Genomic DNA, 24,308 nt, shown 5'->3' with positions numbered 1-24,308 from the left:
CCCAGAACCCGCCTTATTTATCTACTTTTGTCTTTCCTCCTCCCATGGAGGCGACTAACAGGTCGCCATTTGCCACGGTAATTAGGCATTATACATATCTCCTCTATTGAACCCATGCCTCAATATAAATTAAAAACGCGTTTTCAAAATGTTCAGATTTTTTTTTACTTTTTTTGCAGTCCAAATTCATTATTTTCGGGTATCTCTCAGTGACGGGGCATCGAGTTAAAATTTCGAGATAAAAATCGAACAAAAAAAGAAATTTAGATAACGTTCAGCAGAAAATGGAGCCGGGCCGAGTAGCGGTCTGGCAGACCCTGGTGTACGATAAACATGCGTTTTCGGAAGGCGTTGGCTGCAAAAGTTGAAAATTCTGACAAATTGAAAACATGACGCCAATTGACTGACGGATATTCTGTGAAATTGGCTGAAATAACTGCAAGTGAAAATGAATGCAATTGCCTACCAATTACTCCCCACATCAGTTTATTCTGGTTACAATACCTCGATAAAACGCTGCCTCAAAAATTACGCTGGGTTGCAACAAGAGCAGCAAGATGTCCCGCTTTTTCAAGGTTCATAAAACGAACTAAATCGTGGATAAGGTGGTAAAATAGAATCAATGAATGAAACACCCATAACATTTGATATTATAATTTTATTGTCTCAGTAATATACTTGATAAAGTAATCCACGCGGTTAATACTCATGAAATATCGAGAAAAAGTAGGACAAAGAACCAAAACCGCGACAATTTTTATAATTTTCATTCTCATATCAATTTTCTTTCGGGCTATCATCAATAAATAATAAATAAGCACGCTACTTGAATGCTCAATATCTTTTCTAACATTCGCGTTACAGTAACTGATTGAAAACTATCAAAATTAAAACAAAAAATAGAAGGTAGGCGTGGGAAAAGAAGATTAACGGATACGTACTAAAAAAATTCCCATTAATGTAGAATAACATAAAATAGAAATACATCTAGCCTACTTGCTAAACAGGTAATACAATAATGATTTTCCTCATTTGAAAGACTGAATAATCGAACCTGCGTACATATTAAAAATTCAAAACTTTGAATAAATCTGTCTCTTTCAAAGCAGTAAACTATTTATACATATATATATATAATGTGTGAGTCTCTACCCCACTCTCTACACTAAGTATAGTATTGATAATATATTTTATTGGATTTTCATTTTTTTTAATTGATTTAAGCGTTTCGTGTAATCAAGTGAACGAAAAATGTTCTGTAGAAACCAGTTAAAAGTATATGAAAACACATTCATCTATTGACTCTTTTTTATCGATGAAAAATCATTATTTAGAATATTAAATTTCATTATTTGAGTTTTCCGAAATTTTGTATTATAAATTTTTTTTCTGGAAAATTGAGTGGGAATCCGTTTAATATGCTCTCAATACGAGATTGTAAAATTCTTTTCGTCTTTCTGTGAAAATTACAATAATATAATTGTCCCTTATTAATTGGCCTATAAATTCTATTCGTTAATCGAATATGTAATTGTTTTGGTTTCTTTTGGTTGTAATGAAGACCCTCAATGATACTTGAGAAAGAACAAATAGTGTGCCTAGTCGGTAAGCCACTAGCCATCAAAGGCTCTAGATATGACGTGAAAAACAGTTTTGTTTCAATAATTGAAAATTTGAAAAAAACCCTGAAAATCAATAGCACATTTTAGACAGTGATGAATCAATTCACTACGAAATCACTATTGAAAAGAAAGTTTTCAAATGCGCTTCGCACTTTTCTGCTGGAGTAACCTTTAAATTGTAAACATGTCAGCTTAGTTATCTAGAACTATGGCTTTTAATGTAAAAAGAATTTTCGCTTTCCTTATTTGAGTGATTAGGAAGAATCTTGATCAACGTGAGAGATTATTCCACCTGGACCTGGTAGTGTTGTGCGACCCATCAGAGCGTAATCAATCTCACGAGCTGCTTGACGGCCCTCAGATATTGCCCACACAACGAGTGACTGTCCTCGTCTGCAGTCTGTTGAATTGAACGATATGAGAATAAATCAATAACTTATTGAATATTAAGATTACTTCCTCAATGGAATGTATGTCTCATAAGATGTTAGAATCATAGCAATCATGAATTGGATCCATAAGTATTAATCATCGAATAGCTCAGCAATCAGTCGAGCAACACGAGAGCTACAAAAAAAGGTCCTCATAGATATTCATCGAAAGCTCAAATTGAAATGAAGTTGCCTTATCACATCACACTCAAGAGTGAGAGAGAGAAAGAGAGCAAGCGAAATTTTTAGACTTTTTTCCAGTCTAAAACTTTTTTATTAGCTATAAGTGATCTTTAAGAAATACCTCTCTCTCAATTTTGTCATCTTCCATAAATTTAAACATATGCAGTAAAAACCATTAAAGTGTAAATCAGCTGTTCTAAAGTTGGATGCCTTTAACCCGTTAGTAGGCGCGCTGAGACTTTTCCTCACCAAAATTTTAACTCCATAGGAAATATAGCCTAAAAGTGCTAATAGTTTGCGGAGATTTTTTAAATGCCTCAAGTAACTTTTCTAGTTGACTCTGGCGATGATAAAAGTCATCTATCGTTGAGTAGAAAAAAAAAAAATTTCTTCAGTTCTATTGAAATTTTCTACGTGTTACGATTACGGGACTCGTTCCGCTGAACCTCAAAACAGAGCCGCCTGTGACGATATTTAACTCTATCCTTATGAGAAGCCGATGAAAGATTCTCTCATCAGGCATCTCAAGAATGCTGGTGGAACCGCGCGCCTACTGACGGGTTAGGGCCCGGCCTGCAAGATTTTTTTTCCATTTTTATCACTAGATTACTCAGAATTTCCCAGAATCCATGTGCCTTATAGCCATTTACGGGGATACCAATTGCGGGCGGAAAAATGGGTGTAAAAGTCTAATTTGGAAGTTGAATGCAAGCCCATAACCTCTTATATGTCGGTAATTGGGTCTCGGGGGTGAATAATACTAATTAGCATGTAATTATGAAGACATAATGCACCCCAAAATTCACCAATTTTTCCAGTTCACAACACAATATGGTGGCTGAATTCTACCACTAAAACAAACACTAATTATAATTCGTGAGGGAGCAACACACACACACGACACCTAATTACCGACGCATCAAACATGACCTTCCGTTTGATCCCAAAATTGGATTTTTTTAATGCCTTTTTTCGCACGTAATTAGTATCCCCATAATTAAGTTGATCACTTGTCAATTTCAGGAGATTTTAGCTCCACGAAAATCTGGCAGATGTCGCTATCATCAACTCGGCAACATAAAGTATGATAGAGGAAAGTAATGTCAAGCATTGTTCTCGAGCCTGTCCCCAAAAGTATTTCTGAACTACGCTGTAAGAGGGCAGGACATTTGACTACCCCTTCTCCACTACACTGCGAGAAAAAATTATTCCTGCCAAGGATTGATATTCTCGTCAGAAGATAATATTTTTTCAGAACGAATTTTTCCAGGACAGTCATTTTCAGAGACTCCAAGTCTATCCTCAACAATTACAGTGATATTGAACAATCTGATTATTATGCTACATATGACCTTGACAAAATGTTCTCCGATATCTTCCGGATTTTACAAATTGGCGATTTTCTCAGGTAAAGAAAATTGGAATAATTCCAAATGTTAATAATTATTATTGGAGTTTCTTCGAGGTCATATGTAGAAGAATATTCTTATAGATCACCATAATTCTCACGCTTGGAACTGATTTCGGAGAACCTGGAAATGACTGGCCTGGAGAAATACGTTCCAAAAAAGATATTTTCTTCTACTAAGAGTATGAAAAAGATATCACCAATAACATTTTCTTGGAAGGAATAAATTTTTTTCTCAGTGTATGCCTGGATATTCTCCCCTCACTCCACCGTTTCTCCCATCGTACCTCTAATCAACAAGCTCTCCCGCAGTAATATGTTTCTACATAAGTAAAAGATCATTATTGACGGGAATATAAATTTTCGAAGAATTGATCGAAGAATTTTTTTCAACATTTACTATATTTCAAAATACTTTGTTATTCGTTATGTTTCAAAATTATTGACTGAATTCCTAATAATAGATTCGAGTTATTAGAGATTGATAGTTCATGAAAGGTCGTTTTCCGCTGAAAAAAATTAGTATGTTAAAACAGAAAAAGAAATCTTCGAGAAGAGTTCAAAGCTTTAATAATTATAATTTAATAATTCAACAATTTTTGTTCGGATAATTACAATGTAATTTATCAAATGCAAGACTAGTTGCACTAAGCTGTACGTTCTCCATGAGAGATGAAGTGTGAAATAATCAGTCGAGTTTCATCTACAAATATTATGCACCTTAATATTTCAACCTTCATTGTTGTCTCATGATAATAGGAGGCTGAATTTTCGAAGATTTCGTTGATTCCAGCAACGTCTAATTGTTCTCTAACCGCGCTCTACTGCATTAGTATGCACTACGCAGACACGACGGTTTGATGGCAATCGGGACGGTAAGGGAACCGAGTAGCGTTGCCAAGCTGGAAAGCGGGAAAGATGGTACTCGCGCAGTAAAATAATGGCATTTGCGTTGTAATGGTGGCATACATGAATAATTCAAAAAAAAATTATTAAAAAGGAACTTTAGTCTATCTACTCAATAAACTCATTTATTCAACACATTCAATAGATATATCTCAATATTATACTTAGAATCTACCCTATTCTTTGGGAAAGTATGCGATAAATACTTCATTTTTTTGAAAATTATCAAAACTATTGACTTTCGAAGACACCGTCATCGTCCTCACTTTCCTCGTCCCCGATCAAACTAAAAATAGGACCGAACCTTGTTTCAGACTTGATCTTCTTAGGTAGATAGAGAGAATTCTTCGTCATCCTTTGCTAGCATATCACTGGATGGTGTGAACGAGCAACACCCTCCACTATCTTTCATCAACAACGACAGAAGAGGTACGAGACTGGAAGTCGTTTCTCTCATTTGAGGGGCTTGCTGCGGCTGCAAAATCTTCAGTTTTTGGAGCATTTCATCATCAAAATCAAACCTCTCTCGGATCTAAAGAGTACCAGGATGAGGAAATTACGGCAACATTCAAAGAAGTTGTCCATGCACTTAATGAATTCTGCAGTTTTTGGCAAAGTTGGATCCTGTAATTCTGTCATATCAGCCCCCAAGTATAATTGAGAAATTGGTTTGAACTGCATCTTGTCCTCTGGATTTATCGCTGATAGGTTTGTAGATGATACATAACTCCCTTTCATGTAGGACGACAATATATCCATGTAGAGCTGTTTCATGACATCATAAACTTCTGTAATCACCACTTTACTGGACTGAAAGTACTAATTAGTGCAGGTGAATTTTGGCAGAACCTACCTCAGGAAAAGAAAATACAGGGTCATGACTCGATTATTCAATTCCTTGTCGATGGATTTGACTACCAGCAACTTTGCAACCAGCACTTGTGCTCCAAAATAAGCCTTCAGAGGTGTCCACTGCTCCAAAATCCTCTCCACAACTCTGGTGAGTGACAGCCAACGGGTTTGAGCTGGGTGGAGTAGTTTGTGAGGTTCAATTTCATAGAACTCTTAAAATTCAGCGAATTCTGTTAAGCGTTTGCAGCTCTGTGAGAAGTAGTTATAAATACTGTGTGCTAAATTCTCGGGTGAACGAGGAAGATTCAAGCAGGCACAACTCGCACAAATGGCCAACGAATGACAGATGCATTTACCGATGGAAATTCTTGGGTAATCTCGTTTCATACGAGAGGCAACAGAGTTTTTTTTCCCCATCATAATACTGCATCCATCTGACGCAAATCCTATTAGATTCTCTTTTGGAATTCCATGTTCGGCGAGACTCGATGTTATACAGTCGTAGAGGCGCTCACCGGTGGCAGATACAGCTTTATTAGACACAAGAACTTTGCACAAATCCCAGAATTTAGTCATAATACGGCCAGCCTCATCATAGTATCTAATCATCATGCAGCTTGATTTTATGACTGAAACATCAGTGGACTCATCACTCAACACACTGAACTTGGTATTTTGCAATTTCTGTTTGAGTGTCTGCTTTGCTGAAGCTCCAATAACATTCTTGGCAATCGCCGTTTCCTTTATTCATTTCAATGTCATTTTTTTAGCGACTTTGCTGTCTGGAAAAGATTTTTTCATAACATCAGTGAGGTGGTCCAATGCTTTGAATGGGATGTTATGTTCTGTCAGAAACTCTACAATCAAGATTTCTGCTGATTTAACTGCCTTATCCATCAGGATTTCAGAGTTGGTAGGGCCTTGCATAGAGAATTCCTTCACTTTAGGATTCACAGGTTTTGCAGCACTGCAGTTTTGAATGTGCTTCTGCGTTCCCAAATATTTCTTCAAAACACGCACTTCAGCAGTCATTTGTGAATTGCACAATTTACATTTAGCTTTTAGAGGGTCATTGGGAATTCGTTCGAGCCAATGTTTAAAGTCTGCTTGTGATAACCATGCATCCCGAAATTTCTGAGCTGATTGGATTTTTAGAGTATCAGCTGTGTGTTTTTTCTTTGGTGGAGTGTGTAATGGATTCAAATTTTCGTTAGATATTATAAACCTGTAAATGTTGAAACATTGAATTGTTAACTAGCGAATAATGTTAAACCAAGCGGGTAACCATTCGTCACATACTTAATTGCTTCAGTTATTGTTTCAACATTAAATCTGTTCTCCTGAAGATTCCTGGATATTCTCACAATGATTGCCTTAAATATGAAAACTTTAGCACGATAATTGTCACAAGAATTAAGAACGTCGAGATTTCACACCACAGCAAGAATTTTTCAAAGAACGTACTCTGAAGTAAAGCGAGTCCACCGTTAATGAAACGAATTTGGTGAGTGGACGGAGCTCTTTAATATACGTTTCCTATTGGCTGAAACCTCAAATTTCAGGGTGCTCCATTATCGACTGACGATGCTCAAATTTAACTGCACCGACTGAGAATTATGGATTTACCGTTCATGTTTCCACTCGAAACGCGACTCTTACTCATACTGGTTTTCAAAAAACGATCCAAATACTAATCTCTTCCTTTTTTTGTTGGTTCTATTTAATAACAAGTACTGTGGAATCCTTCATGATACCCGAAATATAGAAAGAAAAAAATAAACGAAGACGATAAGGAACCTACTTTAAGTCCCTCAACACGAAAATTGATATACACACCTCGCCATGGAAAACATATCACCCTCCCCCACGGGCCTGCCATTCTCGCCTTCGGCTTGGAATGCATGTGGGGGACGGTGATATGTTTTCCAAGGCTCGGGCATGTAATGTCCTATTTCATGCTTCTGTGTGGCAAATTTACGCCCGCGTAAAACCTAACCTGCGCGGAAACAGTGAATTTGCCGCGCAGAGGCATGAAAGAGTATATTTCAGGACGAGTGCCATGGGGTTTTTTACTCAAATGGGATTGGCGAGCCAATCTCACGCATGGGATGGCATGGCGTGGCATGGGTTTTGGCGTCCGAGCCGAAGCGAGGACTGGCCAACCACGCGGGTAAAAAAACTCCATGGCACTAGTCGTGAACGATATTTTTGTGCAATGATTTTCACTTTTACGAGTTTGGGGAAGGGCCAATACCAATCCCCGGACGAGGAAAAGTGAAGGTCAGTACGGAAAATACTATTTGGGGGACACTTGACATTACCTTCCCCTATCATACTTTAGGCGGGAGCCTTCAAATATTACGCCACGCATTTTTTTAGACATTTTAGACCCCCCCTCACCCCTCCGTCACAAAACCGTCACAAGCGTGAACCCGCCCTTATATATTACGTCATGAAATCAGCGACCCCCCCCCCTTTTTGTAGAGAACAATGTTGTTTTTTTTAGGGTAAAAAAAAATCTCGTGAATAATCAATTCCTTCTTCGATACTTTCTGAATATGTCAACTTATTATCACAGCATTAAAAAAATAATTTCCGTTTGTGAATCGTTGGGATACTTGGAAGAAAAAAAATTCTTCAAATAATTAGCCGCATGGGCAAGTCAAATGAATTTTCATTAAAAATGAGTGAAAGGTCATTTGAAAACCCTGATACGAGCAGTTGTTTTCAATTAATGAACACTTCACCGCTCCATTCTTCGTCCTCGTCGTCTTCAATATTACATGTGACTGCCAAAAGTTCCCTTTGACGGTTGACAGCAATTCGCGCAGAACACACATTTGGAATAACTGCCATCACACCAGTGTATCGCTACTACTCTCCCGAATTGCAGAGATATGCAGAATTGTTGGAAAGGTGGCGCCAGCTTCCGGTCCCACTGGGCTTAGGCCCTTGCGTATGATATATATATATATATATATATATATATATATATATATTCGTTATGGGGAGACTAGATCTTGCGCATGCGCGGATCTCCTCTCCATCAGGTTGTAACTTGTGAGAGTTCACTCTACTGCTCTACGCGAGACGAGAGAGACGTGTTGTACCCAATAAACCAGTGTTCTAACAAGAAAACCCGTGTACTATTTATTGTGTCCACACCCATAATCCAATAATAATAAATCTCACATTTTTAGCTTCCTTTCTAGGTTGATGTCCGGTTTTCTTTTGGGGGAACGGACAGATGAAAAATAGTACTGTTCATACTAGGTCGAAAGAAACTTTTCTGGCGAATATGAGTTTGCAACACGAGCTGAAGGCCAGGTCTGCAATCATATGAGCTAGAAAAGTTTTTTAAGCCGTATGACGAACACTATTTTTTATCATAAGGCTGTAAAAAACGATTCACGGACGCGTAGCGTCCGTAAAACGCTGCCTTATGGCCGGAATGACAAAAAGGTGCATTCCTGATGTTTGAAATTAAAAAAAAAAGAATATGGTGTGACATCACAATCTAAGCAACAACCCCTCCCCCCTCCGTCAGAGTCATCACGAAATGCAGACACCCCTCCCCCCCTAATCGCGTGACGTAATATTTGAATGCTCCCTTAGGAAATAAGCCGACTTAATTATGGAATTGGCCTCAGAAGCGAATGTAGCAGTACGGACCCCCGAATGCTTCTCATATGGCACAGTGCATAAGTGCGAGTGAGGCGATGATTTTTATGAGTGTCTCCCTCCCTCCCGCGTAGATTGAATATAAATTAATTCTAATAACTGACGATCAACATCCAATTATGTCGGATGGTCGTTTCGTGGAGAAAGGGGGATGAAAATTGTTGAGGCGGGCGATAAGAGGCCTAGCATTAGGAAAACAGTGGGCTACAGTGGTAGTGGTGAGTGAATATATTTCATCCCCAAAGACTTGTTTTTTGGAATTCATTTTTCAAAAACCACCCTCTCATTTATAAGAAGCTCCATGAAGAAGGGGTGAATAGATTTCATCCCTAAAATTTTTTTTGGAATTCATTTTTCAAGTAAACCTTCTCCTTTTGAGGGGTTTATGGAGAAGGTGTGAATATATTTCATCCACAAAGACTTTTTTGGAATTCATTTTTTAAATACAGCGTCTTATTTATGAGTGGGTTCATGGAGAAAGGGTGCATATATTACATCCGCAAATACTTTTTTTTTTAAATTCATTTCACAATCATATTCTCTGATTTGTAAGGGGGTTCGTAAAGACGAGGTAACTATATATCATCCCCAAAAAATTTCATTTTTTTTAGAAGAGATTTTTCAAATACACCTTTTGACTCGTGAGGGGTTCGTGGGGAAGGGATAAATATATATATCATCCTCGAGGACTTTTCTTTTGGAATTCATTTTTCAAATAAACCCTCTCATTTGTGAGGAGGTTCATGGGGAACGGGTGAATATATTTCAGCTCAAAAACTTTTTTTTACTTCATGTTTCAAATAAACTCTCTCGTTTATAAGTTCATTATCTCATTATTCAATTATCTGTCCGGAAACGGTTATGTGTAGGAGAAAATGCCTAAGACTATGAACTATTGCATTGAAGGTGAGAGTATACAACCGTTACGACCGTTTTCTGGAAAAAAGTTCGAAACTAAGGTTGATATTGCGCCTAAAAAACAGTCTTGATCTACAACTCTGAAGAGTTTTCTATATCTGAATTTAAGAAGGGACGATTAAATTAGTGATAGAACCTTTTTTCTTAGCTATTACTTTTCTTTACAAAATGGCCAAATCTATTCAAAACGAAAAAACTCACCTCCAGCTGCGTAAATCCCGTCCAAACTCGTTGAATATTTCCCTCCAGGTGTCTCGTAATTCCCCCTTCCGTCCAACTTTATCTTAAGTTCCTCTGCAATATACTTCTCCGGTCCCAAGAATCCCATTGCCAATAGCACAAGATTGCACTTGTAAATCTTCTCCGAACCTTCGACCTCTGCCATCTTCCACCTGCCTGCCTCATCCTTCGTCCACTCTACTGTGACCGTCCTGATCCCCGCGACATTTCCCGTACCATCATCCAAGAACTCCTTGCTCAGTGTACTGAACTGCCTGGGATCCCCACCAAATTTGAGCGCTACCTCCTCATGTCCATAATCAACCTTGAATACTCTCGGGAACTGTGGCCAAGGGTTATCGTTTGCCCTCTTCTCCCCGGGCTCAGGAAGAATCTCGAAACTAGTAATGGACTTGGCGCCTTGCCTCAAACTCGTAGCAATGCAATCACAGCCAGTATCTCCGCCCCCAATAATAATAACATCCTTGTCCTTAGCCATGAGTTTCATATTCAAAGGTGCATCACTCCCCATCTGCTTTTTCTGCCAGTGCTCCAAGAAACTCACAGCAAAGTGAATTCCTTCCAGATCCCTTCCAGGAATGGGCAAATCTCTGGGCCATGTGGCACCAGTGCACAACAATACAGCATCAAACTCCTGTTTCAACTCTTCACCCGTAATATCCTTTCCAACATTAACTCCAGTCTTGAATACAATCCCCTCAGCAGCCATCAACGAGACTCTCCTCTGCACCACTTGCTTCGACAGCTTCATGGTAGGAATCCCATACTGCAGCAGTCCCCCCACCCTGTCATTTCTCTCGAAGACAGTGATCACGTGACCAGCCTTGTTGAGCTGCTGGGCAGCGGCTAGTCCAGCTGGGCCACTCCCCACAATAGCAATTCGTTTACCGGTTCTGGATAATGGTGGACAGGGAATGATCCAGCCCTGCTCAAATGCATGATCGATAATTGCACATTCGATATTCTTGATAGTGACTGGGGGTTCAGAGATACCTAGAACACAAGCGCCCTCACACGGGGCTGGACAGACTCGCCCAGTGAACTCAGGGAAATTGTTTGTCTGGAGGAGTTGTCGAAGAGCTTCTTGCCAGTTTGATTGGAATACTAAGTCGTTCCATTTAGGAATAATATTTCCCAGGGGGCATCCATAGCTACTCTGACAGAACGGCACTCCGCACTCCATGCATCTGGCTGCTTGAACCTTCAGACCTGCAATTGTTATGAATATTTACTTTATTTATGGACGAGATCAGCCTTACCTATAATATCTGATAAATACAATTTTCATTATACGATTCAACCACCCATTATATTCATCTCATGATATTTGTTTTCTATAATTTGACCAATATCATTCATGCCACAATATTTGTTCTATCCTCTGTGAGAGTAACAACATGTGAGAAAATTCTTGTTTGAGTCAAAAAAGAAATTCAAGTTGCAACAACGAAATATCTGATACAAGAAGAGAATCGGCTTACGTTCATGAGCGCCAGATCTAGTTCGTCCTACTGACATTGAAAGACGCTACTAATACCCTAGTGCGCTTCTCAACCGAAAATAGACGAGGTCATGGAGTGATAACCAATCAAAAATCTGGTGGGAGTAGCCTGAAGTTCAATTTTCTGTTTCTAATGCGTTGTAGAGAATATTATGAATCTGATACATAAATCCGTGAAGAGTTGAGGTCATTTTGGAGATTCGCATAAATCGGTATAAGGCGTTGTGTTCATCATAGTATTATCTCTCCATAATAACAAAAAAGTAAGGAGGGTAAAAATTCAGGGGACGCCCCTATTGCTAACCTTAAATCTGACCCTATGCTTGATTCTGTTTCTGACCCTCATTATACTCCTATTTCTGAGCTTTATATTTCACCCTTTTTCTGACCCTGAACCTGACACTGTCTCTGACCCTCATTGTGATCGTAGTTTTGACTCTCATTCTAATCATAATACCCAATGCCGGCCCAATATTGGGCAAAGGTCGGGTCAAGATTGGGTTAGGGGCAACGTCGGCTTAGAGTCGGGCAATACTGGCCAGGGCCGGCAAGTTTAGATTTTTCCGGGTATGGAGTAATGCAGAAGTGGCGGGGGGGTGTAGCGTCTCGCTACACAAACACCAACGCGTAACACACGCATGGATACGACAACGCTGAGAGACGACTGGACATCGGTGACATCATCGCGCTCTGTCACGCGCCCAGTATAAAATACCTCTCGCTCGCACCTATTGTCATGCGTATCCAAATTCCCGTCTTACGCGGTTTAAGATAGTAAGTAGAGTCTAACACTGACCTCCGATCAGATCACTTTGATTATTCTTTCTCTTTTGTATATATTCTAAACGTCTTGATTAAACTGTAATTTATATTCTAAATTACATTTGTTAGTGAATTGTTACATCCCTCAACTACCCCAATTCCTACAGGGGGGGGGGAGGGAGCAGTCGTTGTAGGTACCAAGGATCAGGCACTGAGACGGGTCACAAGGGTCCCAAGGGATACGAGGATAAAAGAAAAATGGAAAAATTCAAAATAATATGTAGATAGAAAAGTAAAAGATGAAAATAAATATCGACCAATGGGTATTGAAAAATATCAGTTTTATTTCTTCATCTGGCTGGATAGAGCAAACGTGTTCATCCACACTCTACTTTTCATAATGAATTCATCAATTGTTATGTCGAGATTCAGTTCTGCAATTTCTTCGCTATGAATGTTCAATATTGAAATAGCATTGAGTCTGGTCTGTTTCATTGTTGATCGTAGATACGTTTTCAATCTTCTTAACGTTGAGAATGACCTCTCAGCTATGCAGGTAGAGTGGAAATTCTGTTGACGTCTCGATCAGAAACTGATCGAGTCCGATCCGAAATTCCGATCAGGCGTGTTACGCCTCTGCCTTATGTTTTTCCACTAGGGTAGAGTGGGACACAGTTAGAATTAACCTGATGAATTTCGCGAATTGAGGAAGTAAAGAGGTTACTGAAGGATTTTCTCTAAGGAACTGAATCACGTCCATGAGACTGGAGACTTTAACATTCCTCTCCCGCAGGATGTCATGAAACATTGTCACATGAAGATGTAGTTGGTCTTCATCGAAATCACTATGCTCCTCAATGACTTCATTCTTCTCGATCGTTCAATTATAGAAAGAAGTTATGGTGAGGACTGGAACTTCGTTCCAACTGGAACTTCGTTCCAGTCCTCAACATAACGTTACCATTTTCTTCTGCTCGAATGATGAACTTCTCAACTTGACACAAGAATTTCATTTCCTTAGTCGAAAAACGATGGGTCAATGAAAAAATCACCTGCTCGAGAATTTCGAAGTACATTTTGCGATGGTAATCTTCTGCTTATGTGAACTGATGGGCAGCTGAGCCAGAATCGAGACGTTTTGGTATTTTTCGAACTCGAGGAATTTTTGGCTCATTGAGAAACAGGTCTTTCGCCCCATCAACTACGTGCCTCCACGTTTCTTCAAATCCCAGACTTCTTAGCTGTTTAAGAGATTCGTTAACAGCCATAATTTTCTGAAGCTGTCCTTTAAGTACCTCCACCCTGTCAAATATATTGATCATTGCAACCAACATAAAACAGAATGGAAACCTCTCTAGTCGATCTGAAAAACCTCTTGCTTTGGCCATTGCACTTGGGTCCGAGTCTTCAGCTTGTGTCGTGAGGGAGAAAAATTCCAAGAGTGCTGGATAGTTTATGTGAAGTGTCTTGAGGGATTTGACTCGCACACACCATCTGGTAATGAGAATATCCAATGAATGAAGCGCAATTATTTATTTCCGTAATGATTTTACAAACCTGGTAGAGCAAAAAGGGGTGAGAATGGGAGCATTATCTGACTGTAGGTCCTTGAAAATCGCTAAACGCTTTGGGGAATCTCTCACAAACGTGATAAGCTCTCTAACACTTCCAAGGAACTCTTTGGCACAAAAAACCTTCTCCATTGCATCTTGGACAGCCTAATTTACCCTATGTGGAGCACAATGAACCTATAATGCCCTTGGTTCCACATCACCAATTCTTGCCTGTAAACCTGTGAGCTCCCTACTGACATTGGAGGCCCCATCGAAACATCCATTACAATTTTAAATAGAGTTTCTGCCTTCGTATTGCTTGTTTCATAAAATCCAAGAAAAATCTCTTTTATAGCAAAATTTTCCTCAACAATTCTAATCGACACAGAGATCTCCTCACATCTCGTTAGATCGGACGTGTCATCAATAATCAAGGAGTAGAAACCTGCTGCTTTGATGTCAGTCAAAAGTTTTTGGATAACTTTCTCACCCATGATTTGAAGCATTTCATTGATCGATTCGTGAGAAATCCATTTAAATCCAGTCGTGTTCAGCCATGTCTTCAAGTCTGGACAGTCTTTAGCTCTCATCCTTAGTAGTTGCATTAGGTTCGAATTTTCCTCATTGCCATCACCCTGGAAAGTCAAGCCTTGTTGAGCCTACTTATACAGTCCGGGTATGGAGTTCTCCATACCGCCGGAGGGAACTTGCCGGCCCTGATACTGGCCATATTTATGACCAAATATCGCCGAATTGTGGACATTCCTCATATATGAGCTCCCTCATGATGTTCTTCCATTATTGTCTTACATCTTTTTATATTATAAAAATCCAAATCGACTTTTGATGATGAAAATTTTGTACTCAAAATTAAGACGTAGAAATAAAGGGTCAGAAACTAAGGACCACAAAGTACACGGGGGTCATATGGGATTATAAGGGGTCATTGGGGCTTATACGGGGGGCATATGACGGTCAAATGGGGGGTGAAAAATGAGAAAACATGAGAAATTTAAAGTGGTTGTATCCCACTATGAAAGGCAATGATAATTGGAGCCTTTTTTGTGAATATGATGGTTATAAAATGCTGATCGTAAACAGTTCGGAGCGTTATGTTTTACTTTTTTTTCAATTTCTCAGGTGAACCGAGTCTGTTGAGAATGACTACCACTGATATTACTTATCCAACGCCTGTCAAGAATATACAACCTAAACGTACCCACGGATGTAGAGGGGTGGGGGGGGAGTGAGGAGGTGAAGCGAGCAAAGTGAGCAGGGGGCGACACTCCCTAATGTGTAATATATATTACCCCTGTGAAATTGACCCAATAGGATCATAATTAGGGGGATTCGAGTGACGGTTAATAATGCGTTAATAATGTGCTTTTTATGTACTGAAGAAAAAAATTTTGTACTCAATTAGGTCATTAAAAAAGGGCATTTGACAGTTTGCGCTCTAAATTGTGATTTTTTGAGTCGAGTTGCATTATCTATTAAATGTGTCATTTTTGTATCAACGGAAAAATTCCCCAGATACCATTAATTTTGTCCAAATGAGACAGTAAATATTGGAAGTACAATTTGGGCGGTTTAATTGTGGGACGTTAATCTACCAATTATGTGCTTTTTATGTACCACAGAAAACAAAGTATCAGCTCGGTAAATTTTATGTAAAATACTTGCGAATTTTCAAAAGTATACTTTGAGCGGTTTTACAGGTGACTGTACATCTGTAAATAATGTGTTTTTTTCTACTATCAAAAAAGTCTATTGGGAACAGGAAATATCGTTGAGGGCGCTGTTTTCTGCCAATATGGCCGTCAAAGAGGTACACACACGCGTTCACACAAGCCCCCATTTGCTTGTGTATCGTAGATCTGCACCCTTAACGCAGAGATTAATAGAGGGCGTCTTGTTATTTAGCGTCCCCAATTGTTCTGAGAGAATTAATTAAAAAGGCGATAACAACAGCTGTGGTTGTTTTCTTCAAAACCATTGGATGCAAAAATTGTGCTAATCAATGCGTCATCATTCTATGTGATTTCCAAATCAACTTCAATCATGATTATGGACTCATCATAATAACAATCGACAACCCATATTCGTGAGGCCCATGAGTCTGAATTAGTACCCCAGAAAGGGAGGATAGGGACCGGGGAATTTAAATAAAGAAACCTGCACCAAAGAAATATGTATTATCCGATTTGAACCACCGAGTAATTATGTACTCTTCAGGCACATAGCCATGGACTACTTGTCCACGTAAATCATCATGACTCAGAGAATTTGAGCGGAAAATAACTCTTTGATTTATGGGCTCCCCAAATCTAGTCGAATTATAATTATGTACCCATTATACAGGATACTCTCCAGTAAGAGGATCGACTAGATCTAATTGAGGTGAACCTGATAATGCGTCAATTGTTCACGTTGATGATTTACTGATCATGGGTCATAAATAAAACTACATGAATCGATTAAGTACCCACAAATCATTGCTGAGACCGACGTGCCTGAATTAGGTATGATGGAAGAAAGAGAGATTTGAATATGAAATGAAATGTAGAATTATATAAAATATAGTCCTCTGATGCACTGCAATCCTTTTGAATCCCTTCCCTCTCTATTTGAAATTAATTCAGGCCCATGAGTCCTGCAAGAATGAGTTATGAGAAGTGTATCAAATAGACTTAGGTGCTTCCCATTGCAACACATGAGCGGTTAATCATCAACGAGAGAATCGACTCACCTCAATCAGATCTTCTCAACGCTATTGGAGAAGATATCATCCTAATGAGTACATAAATATGCATCGATAAGTCATTTCCCAGTGATCAATTCCAATCGCACAAGAGTGAGTTCTCAGGGACTTATATTTACTACACATAATCAGTGAATTCTCGGTGGCTTGGCGCAGTGAGTAAGTTCGTTGCCTCACATGCGAAAGGTTCCGAATTCAAATCGCGGCCAGGTAGAATGGTGAGATCTAACGACCCTAGTGGGAATTGTGAGAGGCTCTGCGACATTGGTTGTTGCAGCGACATTCACGCACGGAGTACGCTATCGTACCTCGCGGCTAAATCGCTGCTGGAAGCCTATGCGACACTGACGCGGCGCACTCCCATATTTCGAGAATAATAATCGATATTCGATCGATTTCGATAATCATCAATTAGTTGCGAAAGATTATTATTCACTAACAAATCATTAATCCTTCAATAATTGATTTGAATTAATACGCATAATCTCAAGATTGTGAATTCTTAATTAACGGGATTTGAGGTTAGGGCGGACACAGATAGGTCCATCCCGCATTAACCCCGCGCAGCCCTGTCTCAGCAGCCCTGCTGCATACCTTTCTGAGGTACATCGCCGCAAAAGGCAATGTCGCGCGCCAACTTTTGCCGCGACGTTTCTGCGCAATAAAATTTCTACTAGGGCATTTAAAGTCTTAATCATCATCGCCGTATACCCTAACCAGGTCGAAGCGATGTAAAATAACGATAAAAAAAATCAGTGAATTATCAAGGTGAAAAAGTGATTCATGATCAACCTATTAATCAGGTCTAGTCAATCCCCATATTGGAGGGTATCCCTTATGATCCTCTATAAAAAAAAAGCATGCATTGGAAACTGTCATGGCGGAGGACATGTAAAAAGTGTCATGGCGGCGCATGAAGGACGCATTCTCATGTGAACTTTCATGAGAATGAGCAATGCGGCCGCGACGGCGCTGTTCACGAAAGCGGGCGTAAATTACAAATCGGATTCTCTATGTGAAATGAGAAATTGTTCGAATGATGATTGATAATTGGATAACTTGAAAGCCAAGAATGGAATGAAGCAAGTGGGAAATTACGTTTATCGTCATATAGTATTGTTATTTTTGCTTATTGTTATATTTATCACACATGTAGTCACTCAAAAATATGTTTTGGGTGTTTGGGAAATTGCTTTTTTCTCCATAATATAGTATGGTTATTTTTGCTAATAAATTAGCAATACACTTCCGAATGGTCATTTTGCATATTATTTTCTTCTGTCGTATATAATTCATCGTTTGATAATCCTCTTTTTTTTCTATTCATAAAAGACACGAAGAGTAAAACTCGAATTGAAAAAAGTCGAACGCTGAAAGTCGAACTCGAAATAGCTCGAATGAGGACGAACTTCGGCGGGGACACCGACAGATGGCATTGAAAAAAACGGGTACTATAAAGGGGAATCATCATAAATAAGTTCGCGAAAATGGGCCCGACTTTTGAAGAGCATTTCTAGCCTGAAATAAGAAACGAGCAAATAATTCGTAAAAATATTTTTTAGTTCTCATTCTCAGTCAATGTACACATTAATGTATTGGTTATGAAAGGAAATATTGTAAATTCACCGAAAAAAGGTATCATAAAGAGAGTTGGAGAATCGCAAATTAAAAATAGTATGGAAATATCGAATGAAAATTTTGAAAAAAATACAGAAATTTATTGGATTTTTCATACTCAAATTTTGACGAAATTTTCGAATTTCTGTAAAAGAATAGAGAAAACTAGTAAGTTCTGAAAGAAATTTCCTTCTCCCGGAATTGTGAAAAACNTTGGTTATGAAAGGAAATATTGTAAATTCACCGAAAAAAGGTATCATAAAGAGAGTTGGAGAATCGCAAATTAAAAATAGTATGGAAATATCGAATGAAAATTTTGAAAAAAATACAGAAATTTATTGGATTTTTCATACTCAAATTTTGACAAAATTTTCGAATTTCTGTAAAAGAATAGAGAAAACTAGTAAGTTCTGAAAGAAATTTCCTTCTCCCGGAATTGTGAAAAACTATCGATGGTGAGAGAGTACTTCAAGTTGATGTTAGGACATCAGAATCCTTATCTTATTTCGGGAAAAAATTCACGTGAATTAAAAAAGGATTTCTAACCTCAAATAAGGAATACATGAAATACATACAATCAGTGCAGATTTTTTACACACAGAATTGTTTGTTATGACTGGAATAGAAAATCAGGGCATAGATTTTGCACACGTTTTTGTTTATGATAAATGGAATGGGAAATCAGTGCATATTTTCCACACAGATATATTTATGTTGAATGAAATGGAAAATTATTCGTTAGTGATGAGTGTTAAAAATTGACAAGATGGTTGAAATAGTTCATAATTAAATAAACTTGAATGTCAATCGTGGAATAAAAGAAATGAATCTTATATTCTTCCAAATCATTCAGACCTAATTCTNATTTTAGTTCAAGGGTTTGTTAAATGAAATTAATATTTATTTTACAAAATCAAAGAGTAATGAATTTTCTACATGACATAACAAAGTCTAAATTTTTTTTATTTGAAGAATTTCTATCATCTAACTCCTTCATTGAATTGGCCAGTAAAAGTTCGCAAATAAAGGCATTCCGCGAATAATTGCCTTTTTCAACATTCCCTTTGCAGGAATGAATATGGAAATGCTCTAAACTTCTAAAGACATCATTTTTTTTTGCATTAAATTGATTTTTGTTGAAATTTTCGGGATTTAGGAAAAAAATCATTTCTAGAGTGAAAAATTAAGTATTATTGAATAAGGTAATTAAACTGTTGAAGAAAAAATGAAATTCCATGGATCTTTTAGTAGTAAATTTCAGGCAACAAGATATTTAATTCGGTTTGAAAGAGCAAGCAATGAAGTTCACATTTCATGACAATTACATGGAATTCAATACATTTTTCGATCCAAGTTACTAGAATTATCATTTGAAAAATAATTACTCGGTTCAGAATTGCTCTGTATTTTTTATTGATAAATAAATTATGATTGTCTTAATCATTTTTTCAACTTTTTAAAGGTTGCATTTACTGACGTTTTCTTCAAACAAAGATTATTAGAATCAATAGTTAAATTTATTTTTCATTGAATAGATAAAAATAATATCCAACTTCAATACAGTAGTGTCCAGTGTCCTCGGCATATAATCCACTCTCAAGTATTACCCAATAGTAAAATATAAGCAAGACAAAAGAAAAAAAACAATACTATCCCAATTCAAAATTTATATGTGAAAAAAAAATCTGTGACTCATTTCGTAATAGCTGAGAATTAGAATGATCATATTTATGTCATTTGATCTGTATCATTATCATGAATTTATTTTAACTTTTGATTATTTATTTTGTGCTGAATATATGAGGTGTTGATATTAGAATTGTATTGATCATATGACTCACAAATTAAGTGAAATACCGAATGAGCTAATTAGAAAAATTTATAAGTATTGACACCCACTTTTACTAGAGTATCAACAATCATTGAATTTCAGAAATTTACTCTCTGAATTACGTTCGAGAAAATAATTTTATGATTAAAATATTACTCCGTGATCATAGCAATTAGCAGATGAGTAATTCATTGCAATATGAAGACTTTAACAACTAATAAATTGGAACATATCATTTTCATCATTCGCATTGCTTTTTGCAACGAGAACGATTACGAACAAGACATTAAATTTCTTTGGCATGAAATTAATGTTCAGTAAAATTCCGGAAGCGGAAAAATTCATAAAAATTCAGGAAAAAATACTATTACAATCATCATCAATTTTTCACTTCGAGAGTGAAACAATGGAAACTATTAAATTGTTTACATAAAAAATAATCATGGTCGTAGTCTACTTCGGTAAGTTGACTTTCTATTTTCCACTTTCAAGATTTTTTAAATGTTCTCTAATAGTTATGGGTAAATAGCAATTAAACTGTTGAAAAAAAGTAAATAAAATTTCATGCTCAGTTTAGTAGCAATTTTTAGAGGAGAAGCATTGATTTCAGTTTGAGAGGGAAAAGTTATGACATTTCAAATTTCACTGAAAATTCAATAGAAATCAACACTTTTTAATAGCATGAAGATAAAAACTCAAGTTACATGAATTTTCAGCCGCATAATATTTACATTAAAAAGTTGTATTAAGAATAAAAGGCTGTAACTTAACATTCCATGACAGCAAAGAACAAGAATTAGAATGTTTATGTAATTATTTATATGAATTTTCAATTCACAAAAAATGAAGGAGCAGAAGTCAAATTGTAATTTTGAGTTCGAATTTTGAATTTGAAAAATATTTTATGAAATTCCATGTACGGAACGATGATATGAACAACAGATTAATTGAATTGCCGAGCGAACGGATTAAAAAATTTCATAGCAACGTTGGGGTGCGCTTTAACCAAAGTTTCACCAAACATTCACTTCAAGCAATTTACTCTCTGAATTATGTTGGAGAGAAAGTTGAGAAATGAGTCACGATGAGAAAAAAAATGAATTGCTAATAAGTTGGGATATATTATTTTCTTTAGTAGTATTGCTTTTTGCAATGAGAATGTTTATGAACAATGAACATCATTGCCGCAATTGCGTGATGAAAATGAAAAGACAACCTTTCAGTTTGCCTGAGGTAATAATGCAAAGTCTAAATTATTGAAGCTAGAAATATGAAAATTTTAGGGCAGGTTCTATTCCTGATGTGAGCATTCATTGAGAGAATATTTTGAAAAATGAAGGGATGTGTTTCTTCATGAAATCCAGCTCTAGGAACTTCAAGAAAGTTTGCAGATTCCTTACAAAATCAGAGAACCGTCGGTCTTTTCCGAACATAAAATAATTTAGGAGTTTTTCAAAGAATTCAAAATATAAGGATTTATGAAGAAACTTCAGGAAATCCAGAGGTTGTTCGGAAAGTAGAGGAGATTTTAGGTATTTCTCAAATATTTGTGAATTTTTGAAAAAAAACAATCGGAGAACAATCTATAAAAAAACGCCGGAATTTTCCTAATAAAATTGATGAGAAGGAGGAACGTAACCCCGAACACTGCACTTTGATTGAAATGAAAAAGCAAGAAATTACTTGAGAAATAGCTTGGATTTTTTCAAAGATTTCAGCAAAAATTTTCAAGATTCTTAAAAAAAAATCACAAAAATTTTGAGATTTTAGGAAAAATTTTGAAAAAAAAACAGTGAAAAAGATCACAAAATGAGTGAAAAAGTAAAAATTGTGAAAAGGATCATGAAATGAGGCCGAGATAATCCAAATTAATGAATAATCATCAGACTTGGTCATATAATTTTTCAAAAAGAAAAATAATTGAATGCTTTCATAAAGTAGTAAAGGAGAACGAACGGGGAGACGAAGATTATAAAATTCTGGGATGCGAGTAATTTGATAACTATTGTTTTGCACTCTAAATAGAATTTCACGGAAATTCAGAATCAATCACGTATTGAAATATTGAAATCGAACAGGTGATGAACCGAAACGCATTCTTTCCATTGATTTCAATACTTAGTACAATAAAATCCTAATGAATCATTAATTTTGGGGAGAAATAAATGAAAGAAAACAGGAAAGGACATCAACGTCGCGGCCGCGGCGACGCTAGTGGGTACATAAATGTGATTCGACCTGATTATCACGACTCTTGTCATCACCTTTTCAATTGATTCTGTCAGAACAATACTTTTCTTGATAGTACAAAAAAGTTTGAGCCCAAACCGTCAGAGATGCAATTTTTAAAAGACCTAATTGAGTACAAATTTTGTCGTGCCACCTAACCGCAAATTCGGCTTTTAGGCGCCATTTTCGGTTCGCAGAGGCGAATATCTAGAAACTCACTCGGCCAGTAAAATCGCATGCTCCGCAAAAATATTTTTAGGCGCTTACTGTGTTATACGCCATACCGTATAGTTTCATCGTTTTTGGGACAGTCTGTCGTAATACCGACACAAGTACAATTATTTTGCTTTTTATAAAAATACTGAAAATGTCAGTATTCTTAGTGAATTCCGAAGATTCGAGTAGTGAAACATCAAATGTACATACTCGGCTCGAGAGATTATTAAATGTTTAGTATTCAAATAATCAAACGAGCGATATCACATAACCTACAATGAGTTTCTCAAATGGTATGTAAATCGAAACATTAACGACGTTAACGAAGATACAATTTTAGTGTACTTAAAAGAGATGTCGACAAAATATGCACCTTCGACACTATGGAATCAACTTTCAATATTAAACAGAATGTTGAGAGTAAATCGCAACATTGGCATCGATAAATATAATCACGTGGAAGTGTCCTTACGCGATAATATAAAAGGATACACACTGAACAAAGAAACAAAGAAAATTTTGATCTAGCTGACTTACACAACAAACTGATAAAAATGGACAATTGTGTTATTCACAATTTGACCATTAATTACTATGCCCATAAATGAAAAAGAATATTGATTTCTTTCATGACCAAAAGACCTTTAAACAACAATTTTGTGGTTTATTTTCCAAATGTTTAAAATGTAATGAATAAAAAATTATCCAAGTCAATTATGACTTAACTCCTTATTGAATTCTTTTTTCACAGAAATTTTTACCTTTTTTTTTTCTTTTGCCGAATTGCATCAGACGGCACGAAAAATTGCGTACGCAGCTCGCGCCTGAAAGGAGTCTTTGTGAGACTTCTAAGAAGTCTCGCAAAGACTTTTTTTAGACGCTTGCCACGTACTATACTATTGTTTCTTTCGTACATAAATAGCACATTATCAACACATTATTACCCCCTCTACTGGGTTCCCACTTTGTCGTAGTGAGGGGGCTCGGTCGCGGGCGGTGGAGGTCTTAAGGACTACCGCTGCCCGCGGTCGCTAAGAGGAGTCCACCCAATCCATGTGTGTGAGCGGCGTAAGCCATGGCCTCGGCCATACCGTGCCTAAGGATGCGTGGCACAGGGGGAGCTGTGTCGCTAACGGTGCCTCTCAGAAACCTGGGCGACCTCTGAGAGTAGTCTTGGGTGTAACCCACCCGAGACAAGCCAAGCCCTGGGCAATCGCGGCAATGCACCAGGTGAAAACGCTTAACCGCGGTACTCGTGGGACTAAAATGGAAACCAATTTAAAAAATCTTAATATTGAAAAAGCAACTTCGGGTGGGGCCAGCGATGGCGAACACACGAAGTCTGACAAGGCTGACCAGTCTGGTACCGATGTGAATCGGGTCAGACTGAGTGGAGCCGAGAGAAGACGTCGCAAGAGAGCGAAGCTGCATCAAACCTCGGGGGCGACTGCAACCTTGGCGGATGCAGCAGCGAAGGTCGATGAGGGGAGAGGGGAGGGGGCTATGAGGAAGGCAATAAAACGCCTTCTATCAGAGCGTACTACGCCAAGCCCCTCAGTCAGACCGAAAGAAAAGAGAATGAGAACGCAGGATCAGG

General features: G+C 37.6%; 1 protein-coding gene across 3 annotated transcripts in view; it reads right to left on the bottom strand.

The window, feature by feature from the left end:
- Positions 1-638: 638 nt before the first annotated feature.
- Positions 639-24,308, bottom strand: part of LOC107043748 (glutamate synthase 1 [NADH], chloroplastic) — a 301,745-nt gene continuing 278,075 nt past the window's right edge. For all 3 annotated transcript variants that reach the window (XM_015265359.1, XM_015265360.1, XM_015265361.1), the window contains 2 exons: positions 10,203-11,450; positions 639-2,022 (listed from right to left, as the gene is read on the bottom strand). In XM_015265359.1, the coding sequence (XP_015120845.1) occupies positions 1,877-2,022; positions 10,203-11,450 (1,394 nt within the window). In that variant the 3' untranslated portion in view covers positions 639-1,876. The remainder of the gene's footprint in view (positions 2,023-10,202; positions 11,451-24,308) is intronic.

The sequence above is a fragment of the Diachasma alloeum genome, unplaced genomic scaffold (genome assembly GCF_001412515.2).
Source record: "Diachasma alloeum isolate Michigan unplaced genomic scaffold, Dall2.0 Dall_scaffold_00624, whole genome shotgun sequence".
In the NCBI taxonomy this organism is placed as follows: Eukaryota; Metazoa; Arthropoda; class Insecta; order Hymenoptera; family Braconidae; genus Diachasma; species Diachasma alloeum.
This window is presented reverse-complemented; position numbering and strand designations above follow the sequence as displayed.